Source organism: Agelaius tricolor, unplaced genomic scaffold, assembly GCF_023055355.1.
Source record: "Agelaius tricolor isolate 1412-34295 unplaced genomic scaffold, bAgeTri1.0.p SCAF_22, whole genome shotgun sequence".
NCBI classification, from domain to species: Eukaryota; Metazoa; Chordata; class Aves; order Passeriformes; family Icteridae; genus Agelaius; species Agelaius tricolor.
Window position 1 is genome coordinate 128,704 of NW_027269282.1, and position 15,377 is coordinate 144,080.

General features: G+C 36.8%; 1 protein-coding gene across 1 annotated transcript in view; it reads right to left on the bottom strand.

The window, feature by feature from the left end:
• Positions 1–15,377, bottom strand: part of LOC139599192 (gamma-aminobutyric acid receptor subunit pi-like) — a 45,844-nt gene that overhangs the window by 17,096 nt on the left and 13,371 nt on the right. The window contains exons 3-6 of the mRNA XM_071446267.1: positions 14,799–14,902; positions 6,472–6,539; positions 5,022–5,239; positions 4,324–4,406 (exon numbers count right to left, since the gene is read on the bottom strand). Of these exons, the coding sequence (XP_071302368.1) occupies positions 4,324–4,406; positions 5,022–5,239; positions 6,472–6,539; positions 14,799–14,902 (473 nt within the window). The remainder of the gene's footprint in view (positions 1–4,323; positions 4,407–5,021; positions 5,240–6,471; positions 6,540–14,798; positions 14,903–15,377) is intronic.

The window sequence follows — 15,377 nt, forward strand, 5'->3', positions numbered from 1 at the left end:
ACACTTATGGTTCAGCTGTTTCTTATTTGTGGAAGTGCAATTAGACATAAACAATGATGGGTTTTGGCAGATTGTAATGCCTGTTCACGACAAAATTTCCAATACCATGCAAAATCTTGTAAGTTAAAAGCTGATGGTTTTGGACGTGGTCTTTTTATATCTTCTATTTCAGTATAAATGACAAACTAATAAAATAGATTAGTACCACCTGGTATTCTAAAGGCAAAAGCTATTAGGCTCTAAGAAAATAGAGCTTTTATGAATTACTGCACTTGCCAGCATTTTGACTGGACATGAAATGTGCCGTGTGTTGCATCCCAAATGCTGTTTCTCAGCATTGGTCCTCATTCCCATAGAGATGAAGGATGGGGAGAGCAGCACAGCTGCTGCTCACTGGTGCTGGGCTCCAACCTGAGCTTGAATCATCACTTGGGACAAGGTTTTGGCTGAGGAGCTCGGATACTTGCCAAGGACACCAGCTTAGAGCTGATGTTTCTGCAGGCTCAACAGCATGGCACGCTTCAGGGGCCCCAGGAGGTTCCCTCTTAACCTTCAAGCAGTAATTAGGAGCTGGATGAATCATCTATCAGAAGGCAACTGTGTTTTGCACACACTTGTCAATGTGCAGCACAATCACAGCTAAAATACCTCTGTAGCTTTTCCCCCTTATATAAAAGGCAGCCACTTTACAGACTAGTGTATTTGATTAATTCAAGATTATGTTAATGTAATTTACATGTTAACAGGGAGCATTTGAACATCTTTTTTCTTTAGCTTACTTAGATCAATCATTCTTGTATTTGACAGATTTATATTGTGCAAGTTAATAGCTCAGCTTAGGGAACAGAAACATGAGCTGATGATTATTTTTAGACTTTAGTCAACTGTTAAGTAAATTACAGTGAGACAATAATGCAATACATTGCACAAGGGTATATGCTGCAAAAAGAACAAAGCTCTAAAATCACAGAAAAAAAGAGATGTATTAAAACAAAAACAAAAGTGTCTTTTAATATTTTTAAGTTATTGGGATTTTTTTCTTGCAATGACAAAACAGAACTGATTTATCCAGCTATCTCATGCAGGAAAAAAAAGGAGTTCATAAATTTTATTGTAAGGAAACACTGGGCTGGTTATCTATTAAATGACAATTTCACCTTAAAAATTTTTCTCTGTTGATTCTTTAAATGTAAATTTTGTTTTCACTATCACTGGCAGTTATATGAAAAGGTGTCATGGCCTGGAATCTCTGCTCACATTATCACATTTATAGCAATTAAAGCCAAAACAATTTTGTGTCAAAAGACCAAGCCAAAAGCATATGCATCCAAGCTAAGTTTTCAATTCCCTAAAACCATATTCTGGGAAATTTCCAAGATTTGTGAGATGTAAAATAGAAGTAACATTTTCTATAAACAAATGATTGCATTGTCCTTAGTCAAAACAAGGAGGCTCATATAACCAGGTTTTATGCGTGATTTCGGCCATGGATTTGTTTTACTTCCTTTCAGTATAAATGAACTACAGACATTTAAATAAAGTCCAAAGAACTAGAGAGTACCACAGTAAACTCCTTTTTGTTTTTCATAAGATATTCAGCCTTCCAAGTTCTGTGAGACAGGATAAGTTCTTGGTGCCCACATGAATGATAACGAGCATATTTTGAAACAGAGGTTATTTTGCTTTTGTTCCAGAATATTCTCATTAGTGGAACAATTAGTAAGTTTGGGTGATCCTTCCTATGAAGATTCTTTGAGTATAATAATTCCAAAACTCTTAAGAAGAATTTTTACTGAGAGAGCCTTCCCAATAGTCAGTAAAGTTAAATAGTACAGAGCTCCCTCTGTGCAAAGTTGTTCTTTATTCAAGGGATTAACATTTTACTAATTATAAAACATTTCAAAAGTTTATAGAGACAAAATCCTTAAGCCCATGTTATTTGGCTTTTACAAGTAATCTCTATTCTCTTTATGTGACACTGAGTTTTTATCCTAGCTAATTCCTCAAGCCCAGAATGTCTCATTCCTGTACATTGTTGATAGAGTATGAGCTGCTAATGTCAATAGGGTTAACTACAGGAATAGTAAATTTGGGATTAAACATTCATAATGCCTAATACAAATTAGTTTCTTTACCTTTCTGTCGCTAATTTTAATTTTCACTGATTGTCAAGCACAAGTTAAGTGCCTTCACATGGCTCTTCACTGAATGAATGGTAAAGGACAAGTTCAAAAATAAATAAAATTTCAGAGATGGGCCCAAGACATGAATATGTATTTGGACTGGGGGTCTATGTGAGGGAAATGTGAGGACAAACCCTTCAGCCCAGCAAGGATGAATGGTGGTGTTCCCTGCCACATGGCAGAGAGCAGGAATCCCCCTTGGCAGCACCAACCAAGGCAGGATCCCTCCACTCTCCCAAATGTCACAGCACTCATATCAAGAGACTCAGAGTGCCAAGTCTCTGTTTCCTAACAAATGCCAGCATTACCTTCTAAAGTGTTGCAATAAGGGGGGAAAAATGCAATAATATGTTGGCCAAAATGTGTTTTGCTATGTAGAAAGTACAAGTCAATTAAAGTTACTAACTAGCAATAGCAGAAAAGAATGTTGGAAAGGTCACTGGGGATGCTTTATGGGGTAAAGCCATTACTCCATAATATCATGACATATTTGTCCTTATATTAATAATCACTTAATAAAAGCCTTACTCTTTGTTTCAGTTCAAATATTTGCTGTAGATTTTACATTTTATTTGCAAGCATCAATATTTGTGCAGACGTGTGTGCATGTCTGCATTCACAATTCTTAAACCCAGGTAATGATCTTGGCAAGCAGTGTGCCAGGAGGATGATGACATTATTCATCTATAAATTAACATAGCTTATCACATGGGGAAGCAAACCCCATTTCCAGCCTACCCAAAAGAAAGGACTGCAGTGCATTGATGAGAAAAGCCCAAGGCACACTCTTTCCTTTTTGTATTTGTTGCTGTTTTCCTCAAAACTAAACACCAATGTAATGGGAGCATTTGTTGTGGCACTGGGTTTTCCCCTTGGACAGGAGACACTTGTGTGCTGTTCAAAAAGCAGATGGAATCAATCTGAAAAAAGCTTGGTTTTAATTATATGGGGAATTCTCCTTTTTATTTTTTTAATCCTGTCAAATAAATTGTAAATTCCTGTGGGACATGTATTTCATTCTGGAACTAGAGAAAATACTAAATGACTCATTAGGCAGTGCTGTTGATTTAAATCTATATACATTGATTTACCAATATGCTCTTCCAAAGGAAAATAAAGACAAATCCCAATTACAATTCAAACCACTGTTTGTTAAACAGCTCTCATAAAGCTGCTTGTTCTAGAGGGATGCCTGTGTGAAGAAGGTTTTGGGTTCATTTCCTTTGTGTCTCTGTCTAAAATGAAACTTTGTGGCAATCTGATTGGTCATTAACAACAAGAGATGAACAATACACACTTCTGAAAAGATACAGAATAAAACTTGACAAGTACTGGAAAGCCTTCCAAAAGATTTTGAGCATGTATTGGAACATATTTTAAATATGTATTTTCATCTTACAGAACTGGTTATTCTTCTATGTTATCCCCTGCAAAAATTATTTTCTAGAGTCTTGTCATATGAATAATAGCAAACATTTAATTTAAAAAGTACATGTTTATGTGTTTGCAAAGTAACCATGCCTACAAAGTATTAGAGAACCTATTTCAAGGAAAATATGAGGATATTGATTGATAAAATGAAAAAATATATTTACTCTTATTCATCAATTGATCACATTTTTTACCAGGGCACTGACACAGAGACAATGAAATAAGTCAGAGCAAGATCTGAAAATGGCAAATTATTAAATACGAACTACATGCCTTACAAAGAAGCCTTATTCTGATTTCTTTCTTTCCTAAAGGAATTTTATCTCAGGGAGAAAAAATTACATACTCTCTGAAAGGGAAAAAAACCCTATCTCATCTGTGCTAGACAATGCCTGCTCACAGAACTCCCTCTGAAGACCAAGACAGTAACTGCAGGATGCACTGCAAAACCAAGCCCGTGAGATTTTGCTCACTCATTAATTAGCACTGCAGCAGTTCAGTACTGCCATGCTATTTTCAGTGATGGCATGTGCACATATGTGCACACATCTTTGCACACAGATACCACTGTAATTCAGCAGGGACTGGCCACATAATGTCCCTGTCCCTTGCCTTTTAGGAAAATGCCAGCCACTCTGGTAATATCTAGCAGAAATAGATCACAGATATTTTTCTAATTGTATGAAACAATAAGGATGAAGTGACTTACAGCTCTCCAGTTGCAAAGTACATGTCTGCTTATCCATTGGATATTTAGTCAGATCCATGCTGCATGAAACAGTTGTAGTGATCCTTCAGGGAAAAAAAGTTTTCTAAGTATTAATAGGAGAAAAATGTTCATCAGTAAAAATAAAAAATGCTGTGTATCCTTCTTGAAATAATATTTTCAGCCTAATATCTATTGTGAGGGGAAAAAAAATCCATTATTTACTGGTATCTAATGTACAAGAGTAATACAATCCCAACCAGAAACCACAGCAGAACAGCTGAGTTCAGTGACAGTCTAAAAAGGCCACCCTTTGCTCCCTTCTCATTTCCAGTGCACATTTTCCTTTGTTATTTGCAATATATTTTAAGATTTTGCTATATTTATCAAAACCTTTTACAAAGGGTAATTCACAATAAATCATGCAAGTCCATCATCACAGCTTGCTTTCCCCTGTGATGGCTTCACTGCAAACTGGAATGGCAACATGCAATTCCTGTGTTCAGCCTGCATGAAAGCAAAAGGATATTTAGGGAAGATCTATTACTGAATTTAAGAACTTATTCATATTGATCAAGAATATCATGTATTCATAAAATACAAGACCCTACTTTTGCAAACAGACCCATTTTCTTAAGTAGAACTTGGGAAGTTTAAAACATAAGTAAACACAATCATAAAGGCTGATGGTATTTACATACCTGATAGCATACAAGACTGTTCCATTAGGGTATATCCTTATAAGACGATTCTCAACAGTGACATCATGAAGAAAAGACTTTTTTGAATCAACTATAAAGGTATCTGGTACCCAAAGCATTTCCACAAGTCGACCATCTAAGCTCAAGCTCTTATTGCCATCAAAACAAAGCCTCTCATCAGTCCATCTCTGCCTGAGAAATATGGTGGCTGTGTAGTCCTGAAAGAGAAAATCAAAATTATCATACAAAGAGAGCCTGTGTTGTATTCACTTTTACAGAAGTACATGGAAACAGCTGCTGGGCACAAACTGTGATTCTCCATGTCCCTGGCACTCCAAGAGCAACTGTACTGAATTCTGCCAAATTTTCTGGCACTCCATGTGAGGTTGGTAGATTTTGTTCTAATGGTCATTTACAGTAAAAGCTGCTGGCCTTAGTCAGGGCTATGAATCAGCTGAAGTCATCAGAGCTTTGTAAGCAGATAATCTGGCTCTGCAAACCTCAAAGTTTTAGAATGATTTATGTAAGTGGTTCCAAATCTCATTTTGTTCACATAAGCTAGTAAATAAAGAATTTTTAAGAGCACATGGCAAGAAGTTAAATAAATTCATATAGACAAAAAAAGTTAGTGAAACAGAAAAGGAATCTTTTAGCACAATTTGTCTTTTTAGCATCACAAGGGAAACAGTGGTACCAAATTTATCAAGACCTTGAACACAGCATTCAGTCCAATTCCCCTTCAATTTAGATACGCCTTGGAGTCCTACCTTAAGATCCCATTATTTCTTAACACTTTTAAAACAAATTTTGATTTTATGATGTGTTTTTATCAAGATTATAAATTCATCTTTAGTTCTGACCTTATTTCCCCTTTCTAAATAGTAACTAATAATTACTAATTACTAATACACTCATATTTAATATCTGATTAATTATTTTTTCTTCTTATTTCTGTGTACCAATGGATCTTTAAGTAGAAAAGTACATTCCATTTCATAGTTTGTTCAAGAACAAATGATACAAATTAAATGAAACACAGCTGGAACAAATTAATGTGTGACAGCAACAATAGAAGAGAAAAACAGCCTGAATTCAGCTGTATCTAATCATAGGGAGAGTGGCTTCAAAGGCACATGAATACATCTTCATTTTTATGAAATGCATAACGGTTTAGACATTTCAGCTGGAAAATAAGAACTGATCCACATGCTTCTCATTAAGATTAATACTCAGTAGCAGCTTTCTGTTTGTATCTGTGAGAGGTGGGATTCACAGCTGCATTTCTATGCTTATTATAGTGTTATAAACACTATGTGTCGTGAAAAAGAGAATTCCACCTCCTAACCCATACTGTCTTCACAAGGAGACAAACCCAAAGTCATATTGCCAGCAGCTGTAAGCACATGATCTTATCAACAAGCAAAAAAAAAGATTGCAAAAACTACTTTACCATATTTATTTCTGATATTGTATCAATGCTTGCAATGTCCATACTCATTCCCACTGACACAGGACCATCTGCAAAAAAAAAAGGAAGTTAGAATGTAGCTCATAATTCTTTAATATTCAGTGTTCATGAGAACTGCCTACAAAGTCTTTCCATTTTCTTTCCTAAATGTTTAGAAGCTATCTTAAATATTCCTCAAACACAGATTATGCAAGAATTTCCATGTATGGAACAAATGTATGACCAAAATGTCATACTTCTCAGCTAAAACTATTTTAGTTTTCAGAAACAGGTTTTATTTCTTAAATACTTTCTGATTTATATGATATTTTTTCCCGCAGAAAAAAAAGTGGCAGGGAAAATGTTACTCAATAAGGTGTGGAAGGCACAATCCCCATGGTACATCACACTCCCTGAGGTGCAGAGCAGTAGAAAGAATTCTTCCAGTGCAAGAATTTTTCTTGCAACATCTGGTCCATGAGATGTGGGTGAAGTAAGGAGTTTCACCTGGCAATGTCGCATGGTTAATATCCAGATGGCACAGCTGAGTGACTTCCATTTGAGAATGTATCGTGTATATATTGTATCATTGCAATTTAATATCCTGCCTTTCACCACTAACAGGAAACTTGTGATTCAAACATTACATTTATAAAGGAAACTTGTCCTAAGCAGAAGACTTATTCAGCCTAGTTAAACACCTTACCTAAGTAGCTGTTACTGTAATGTCAGTATGCTCAGATTCCCATTTCCTCCTGAATGTGCATTTCACACTGTTGGAAGGAAGATCACCAGCTGTGCATTTTAAAATGCAGAATTTTTGCAGAGCTTTGATGAAAACACGACATTATTCCTGGTTCAATATGTGCAGAATAATTAACAGAGTGCTTGTACAAAGAAATTAATATTAAATCAGTGCATCTTTCCAAGCAATTGAGGAGAGAACAACACAGCACTGAGAAATGCAGAAATACTTTAGGTAAGATCTCTGCAGCTGGTAGTGTCCCTATCTCACAGGCAAATCACTGAAAGCCCTCCTTGGCTCCTTGCAGTACATTTTGTAGAAATCTCCCAAATGGCATCCAGAGGAACGTGGAGTCCTACTTCACCCTCCTGAATAACACTAAAGAAAAAAAATGTGTCATTCTAAGACATGTCAGTTTGATAGTATTTTTATTTTTTCCAAAATATTTTCTGGTTTTAATGTATGTGTTAAAATCATTACATATCTGTCATTCCTGAGAAAAATCTGTAAGTCCTTTGTTCTGGTCTTGGTTGAAAGTTTAAATATAAAGCTCCAGCTTAAAACAGGACTGCAGGTTTGCAAGATGCACTGCTGCTAATATGCATGTTTATATATACTATTAAATTATACATTGGGTTTAGAAACTTTTGTTCACATATTGGAAAAAGACTTTGGAGGTTAACTTTGAAACAAAATTGACTGAAAAACTCTCAGATCATTGACAGCTTCTTCTGTTTCTTCCCACTCTTTTCATGTTTTGATACTGCATGAATAAATTAATTTTTTCTCCCTCCAGGATTAAAAGCTCAACCCCTAAAAAACTCATCCCAGCTACCTGGGGTAGAACAATTAATGATTATACTTACCATTGTATTATATCATAATCGCAATATTGCCAGCCTCAAAAGATATGTCAGACCCTCAAAAAACACTGAATTTTAAAATAATGTGATTTATAATCCATATTCTGGGGGTTTTTATTTCTTCCTAGAGATTCCCATGTGTGACTGTACCAGAGCACATTATTGCCAACTATCACATGATCATTTGGGGAGAATCCCATCCAGCAAGGCACACGTTTAAGGATGGACCATCCCAAGGAGAGGACAATGCAGTGTTCAGATGATTTTGCAGGAATCATGGCTGGGAATAATCAGACTCTTCCTATTATATAATGATTTATTATCACCTGATCCTTGCCCAGTAAGGTGATACAGATTAGGGAAAATGTCCATTAGCAGCACTCCAGTATCATCAGTGCTAGGTTGTTACACATGTGAGGGAAAAAGCTGACTTTCCAGAAAGATTACTGAAATTAAGCAGGGGGTAATTTCTCTGGAATCAGACATACAGGACTTTGTAGATCTTTTTTTTTTTCTTTCCTGCTGAAGTATTTTTCCAAATATGACTGAGTAACACAACAGCACTGCAGCGCTGGGTGACTCCCAAGCACCACAGGACACCTAGCTCAGGCTGAGACTTACTTCAGGCTCAAACTGCCTGAACACAGACCTGCCCTGGGGCTCACGTGCCAAGGAGGGGCAGCAGTCAGGACAAACCATCCTGTTCCACTCACCCCAGCCAACAGCTCTCACTGCCCAGGTGCACCCAGCCTGCCCAGCCCAGCACCCACAAAAACTCAGCAGAAAATTATCAGATACAGCACTGTGCTGTATGGGAGGAGCTGGAAAACAAATTATGGAAAGGATCTTTATTAACACAATAGAAGATGCTGAGAACAGCTTTGCTCCAGCAGTTAATTAAATCAGAACAACATTAATAGTTAAATGCTGATTTCTTTTTTGCATGTGAGGATAAATGTTTGTTTAGTAAGGCACCATAAATTGTAAAGTACTAATAACAAAATGAGCCTGCTCATAATTATTCACCAGGGCTCCCTCTGAACTTCCTCTGAAAGGTCTCATGTTGACAGTGTCAAAAACAGGGCAGCAAACCAGATGAGGCAGTCAGTTCCTACATTTCCATATGTTTGGCAGAAGTTCTATGTATAATGACAACATCAGAAGAAATCTCCCGATCTTCAGAAGAAAACTGAAGTCACTGTGTCCTGCATTATTGAAGGGAATCTTCAAAGCATGGCAGAGCATGGCCAAAGGGAGTGCCTTGTTACAGCACTGGCTGTGCAGCACAAGCAACACACGTTTCCATTTTACTGCAATTTATGTAAACTGTTCCTCTGTGCCCTCTATAGATATTCATAGTGATGCCAAATGGGAAAGCAGCCAGAAGAGTGGCAGACAGCGTACCTAAAAATTAAGTTTGGATCACTCACTGTAATGATCCCAGTCTGCAGCAGCAAAATAAACCACCACTGTGTCACATGTGTACCTACTACTGCAATGGATCAGCATTATCAAAAACTTCCAGTGCTGAGCCGCTAGCATGAGCCCTTTTTCATTTAGTTTAAGAAAACTCAAAACAATTCTGACATTCAGAAAGGCCTCAAAAGGCTTTTTGGAAGAATCCCTCTTCTTTGAAGCAATACTGGATAAAATACTGCAAGTAAACAGAAAATTAGAAGGAAAATTATCACTAGAATAATTCGTAATAACTTCCTAGAAAACTCATTTTGTCCCTCGGATTGCCACCTTTGCTTTGGAGTATAACAGAATTCTTATATAATGCTTAGATTTTTTTTCAGTGCATTTAACTTCCCGCCACAAGACATTTTTCTTGACAAATAGTTACATGAAGAAAGTGGACAGACCTTCTGACAGATCTCAACTGTAATTCTTGATTTGAAGGCATGAGAAGACAGTCCCATTTCTAGCACAAATCCATTTCAATCCTATTTGTTTACATCAATAACTTTTAGACATTGATGTTGCTTTGCTGGTACAGTTTGTGGACAAGACAAAACTTGGTGGGGACCATGTTAACAACAGCTTGTTAAATCATTTGTCAAAACCCCCATGTTTCCATACAGCCAAATGCAAGCAATTAATGTGGGGACAAATAAGACAGGCAACACACACAGGATAGGAAACCATCTTGGCAAGCAGTGCCTTTGAGAAGGATTTAGAGGCTGTCACAGATAATCATTTTAACATGCTCTTTCCATCTTATGCTTTGGCAGCAGCATTATTACAATGGGGAGTAATGCACAGAATTAAGTTATCTTGCAATCTATTCTGTATTGGCAAGACTGTTATGACTGTGACAAGATTCCTGTTCCACATTTGAACAAAATGCGCAAACAGCAGACACAGTGAGAAATATTCCAAAATACAAAAAAATCTGGAAGTTTATCAAATCTTATATCAAATCTTGTAACATAAAAACCAAGGAGCATTGTTTACTCAGCTCCTCAAAGAGAAGTCAGAAAGGTGACTTGTCCAATGTCAGAAAATGCATGCAGTAGTTACTTGTGCACATTGTTTAGCAAAGCAAAGTAAGATCCCAGTTTATGGAAGCTGGAGACATCAGGAAATTTCAAATAAATTGATCTTTTACTATCTGAACATAACCACCATTTATAATTTAGAGTCTGGAGCTAAGTGTTTGGAGGGGTTGGAGAGGCAGGGGAGAACCCTGCTGAAAACCAAAACCCAAACTGTCCTGCATGCAGGAACCTGGGTTTGGTGGCAATCAGATGCTCTTTGTGTGTCTTGTGGGAAAAGAAGGAAAATCTCCATTACCATGTGTATGCTGAAGTTTACATATTCTGGGCTTTTTGCTTCTCTCTAAAGGACTAGATATTGGCTAGCTGGGACTTAAAATAGTCTTTAGATGATATTTATTTGGTATTTCTTTCTCATGTACCCTGAGAGTTTGCCTCACTAAACTGAAGGGTGTTAGACACAGCTAACATTCTGATGTCTCATTTGTACACTTCTGAAGACTAAAATGCCTTCATCTAATTACATTTATAGAACTTAAAATAAACAACATTTGAGGGGAAAAAAACCCCATGATGACAGGTCTTAGACAGAAGGTTGAACCCAAAAACTTTATTTGCTTTAATTTAAAACTCAAGTCTATGAAATGTATTAGTCATTATAAAGTGAAGGAAAATAATCTTTTAAATGTGATTTAGAATAACTGATTTAAGCATGACACTTTTCTGTACCACTTGAAAGCAGCTTCCATATTCAAATATACTTAGCTGTGACCTTTTCCTAGTATCTCTCTTTTTAATTAGAACACTTAAATTATCACGTTCAATCACAGAACAAAATCTATTTGTATAAAATTATTTACAAGATTTTATGCATCCCTTAACAACCCTATGAACCTAATCCAAGGCTCACTGAAGTCTGCAGGAATTGCTCATTAATTCAGAGAGTTTGGCACAGCACATAAAGTTATAAAATTGATCTACATGGTTCCAGCAGAAAACCTGAGGTGGAAATCAACTTGTATTGCTGAGATAAAGTATCAGGGTAATGTAGCACATTTAGGGGAAATAACTGTTGATTTTTAAATCCCTTTTGCCAGCTTTTCTATAGAAGTATTCCATATATATCTATAAGGGTAGGATAGAGGATATTGAGGAGTAATATCTACTAACATTAGTATCAGAGCATTTCATATTCCAGTCCAAAGAATGGCTAAAATCATTCCAAATCAGGGGTTTGGGGTTTTTTAATTCTTAATTGCACCTATCTGCTTAATTTATAAAGACTTGCTTGATGAACCAGCTCAAAGAGGAACACTGAAGTGCTCTAGATAAGGAAAGAGAACATTCTTAATAGCAACACTCAGATGAGGGCAGAGCTAAATAACCAGCCCAGCTGAGATTCCTCTGTGCCAACAGTGTCTGAAGTACCCCCACAATGTGGCAGCTGGCTCCTGCCACCCACCATGGACAAACATAGAATACTCAGCCAGTTTTACCTCTCTGCACACCTCTGACACACTAAGGCTGCCTTCAACTAATCCCACCTTGGGCACCCAATTTCAGTGCTTGGAGATGGGAAGGACAGTCTGTGTTACGCAAAAATGGCAACGTTTGTGCAGCCAGGGCCTGGAGGGGTGCCTGTGCAGGAGGAGATGCCAAAGTAAGGTGAGATAAACCCAGAATTAAAATCTAGGAAAGCAGGAGATTCACTCCATGCAAGGAGAGAAGACAGTTTTTATGTTGCTATGCAATCATTGGACTCAAATGGAAAAGATCTTCATATTCCCCTTGTTAATGACACTACCCAAGCTGGGGTATGTGGTTGGGACATTTCCAGTCAACTCCCAGCCCTATCATAAAGACCAAACACAAATTAATAAGCAAATGGGGGGCTCATTAAACTAAAAAAATTATGAGCTGCCATAAATTTTACTTAACTAGTAAATATTTCTGGTTTTCTGGCTTTGGGAGAAAGGAACTGTCATTTTATGAACATTTGTTTATACCCAGCTTTCTTTTCAGGACTAAAACCCCATTTTATTAAATATTAAGGAGCTCAGTGCCATTTGAGTAAAGCCAGTTACCAAGAACAGACACAAGGTACATCAGCTGCAGGCAAAAAACCACCAAATAAACCAGGAAAATATTACATGGAACAAAACTAGCATAGCTGAGGTCACAGAGATAAATAAATTCCACAGGTTTCTTAAGCTGAGGATTAGGATGGTTTGCTAGCTCTGCTTCTGAGAAGAGCAATAGCTTCTCCTGGGCCTGGCCCTGCTGCAAAGTGTAGCCCACCCTGCCAGGAACAGAGAGGGGTCAGGACTAGGCTGATACCACTCCCCAGCCCAAGCACACCTTCCTCTATGACAGGCAAAGTGATCCCCAGTGACCTCACAAAAAGCTACAGGTTCAAAAATCAGGAGAAGCATTGTCTGAGTCATCCTAACTCAAATTATTCCTACAAAAAAAGTAATTTCTCGCAAAACCACCAACCCTGCATTTAGAAGCGGCATCAATAAAATGTATTTTTTTCAGAGTGTCATCTCATTCCTTCAGCACTGGAGCTAATAAAGATCCATCAAAGGTTTGTGAGGCAGAGTTTGCATGCCTGAGCTGCAGTGAGCATTTGCAGAGATGCTGGCGCTGTCTGGAGGTGTGAGACTGGCTGTGTGTGACAGACTCAATCTGTGCTCCTCTGGGATTTCTAGGCACACCCAGAGAGCCCTTAGCATCCCTCTGAACAAAACACCCAGACAAAAAAATAACTATAGCCTTGCTGCAACACAACAGCTGAGGCAAAGATGGAGAAAAGGGAGATTTGTAACTCAAATATGCTTTATGGGTAGGTCTTAATTGCCATTACAGGATTTTGAAATGAGACTGCTGTCTACCCAAGCACACTCATCATGGCAGTGCCAACATATCTCTAGTACTATCATGAGGTAATGAATAAAATATATTAATGGCCACTGAACACAGTTATTTTACATTATGCATCATCTCCAATGAGGAAGGGTTAGTTTATTTATTAAAGTTACTTTTATTTTGCTGTCAGTCTCCTTAGAGCATTAAATATTTTATAGCAGTTTTATCATCAGTTAAGACAATTACAATAAAAACAAACTGATGAAATAGTTTTCCCCTTCTTCTTCAACCTAAAATACAGGTATATCCTAAAATTATTATAAATGGATCCAGAAACAGCACATGATGTGGAGCATCCGTACTGAGCCAGGTATTTGGATGGCAAGAGGTAACAGTATGGCCTTAGAAACTCATTAGTTAATCAATTGTTTAAGTAGGATACAAAGGGATATAAAATATTTCATTTGCACTCATACCTCTAGCATTTCCAAACATCCAGCTTAAGATCTATTGCCTAGAATTCACACTACAAGTTTATTTCCTGACAGACACATGGTGCTGAGCTTCTTTTCGACATTCAGAATATTTTCTTCTTCAGTGTTCTGCACTTTCTCCAGGACAAGTTCTTCACACCACTTCATAACTCCTCAGTACTTCGGATACATCCAATAGCCTGACTCAAGTAAGAAGGTTTTTCACTGAGATTTCAGGTGTCTGACTGTACTGCAGGGCAGAAAAATCACCTTGATGCAGTAGATTTTGTGGCTCTTCCAATCTGGTGACCATTGGTGTCTGATGCAGGGAACTGACATTTTTAATTCATTTTCCCTTTTCAATTCATTTTCCCCCCACAATTTTCAGTAAATCTGTTCAGTGACCTATAAGACCTGAGGCAAGAATCATTTATTAAATAATTATCTTGCAATCTTATAGCTGAGGCATATAGTACTTTGCATAGTAACAAGACTTGCCTGTGCTGTTATGAACAGCTTGATATATAAAGCTTTCAAATCTTTAATCAAAGCTTTTTATAGTTATTATTTAGGAAATTAGAGGAAATTACACTTTTAAATAGGTAAGACGTTACAGCATATTTCATGAAGACACACATACAATGATAGTCAAGTTTTCTAACAGTCTGGAAGTTTAGCTTGCAAATACTTGGAAAATACAAGTTTCACCTTGGGCCACAAAAGCTATTAAACTCTATCTTATTATATCACAGAACAGATATAATCAGATCAGTGGCTGGCAGATATCAGAGGGAAAAAGTACAGAAAAACCCATTTACTCTCACTGCTGAATTTTAGACACCACATTATGACTCAGTCTTATTGAAAAAGCTTTTCTACTTACTATCAAAAAATGGACGTAGATACTTGTTGTACCCTTTTATGATTTTTTGTATTGTTGGAGGTAGAATTTCACTTTTTCCTTCAGCTTCAGGAATTTGCATGCACCTAAAAGGAATTGAAAATGAGGATATTTTAAAAGAACATAATAAAAATCAAAAAAATATCAAGTTTCATAATCTGTATTTGTCTCTTATTGGAAATAAAATATCTTTTATACCTTAGAGTTTATTCTTTCTTTTTATACCTAAAGTCTTAGTCTATTTCTTTTTATACCTTAAAGTCTATTATTTCTTAACATTCCATCTGAGAAACAATCTTCTTTAATACTTCATCTGTAAACAAGGCATTATGGTTATAATCTAGGAATGTGGAAGGGATGCTGGTTGTTTATTTCATCATTTAAAATAAAGCTTCTTTTTACATAATGAAATACATTATATTTAGGTCTCAGAGACAGAAACCAACCTCAGAGACTAGTGCATAAAACCACCCTTAAAATCCTGCTTTCACAACACAATTTTAAACAGGCTACAGAAATAATCCTGTTGAGCAAAATCAGTGAAGCATAATGAGAATTCAA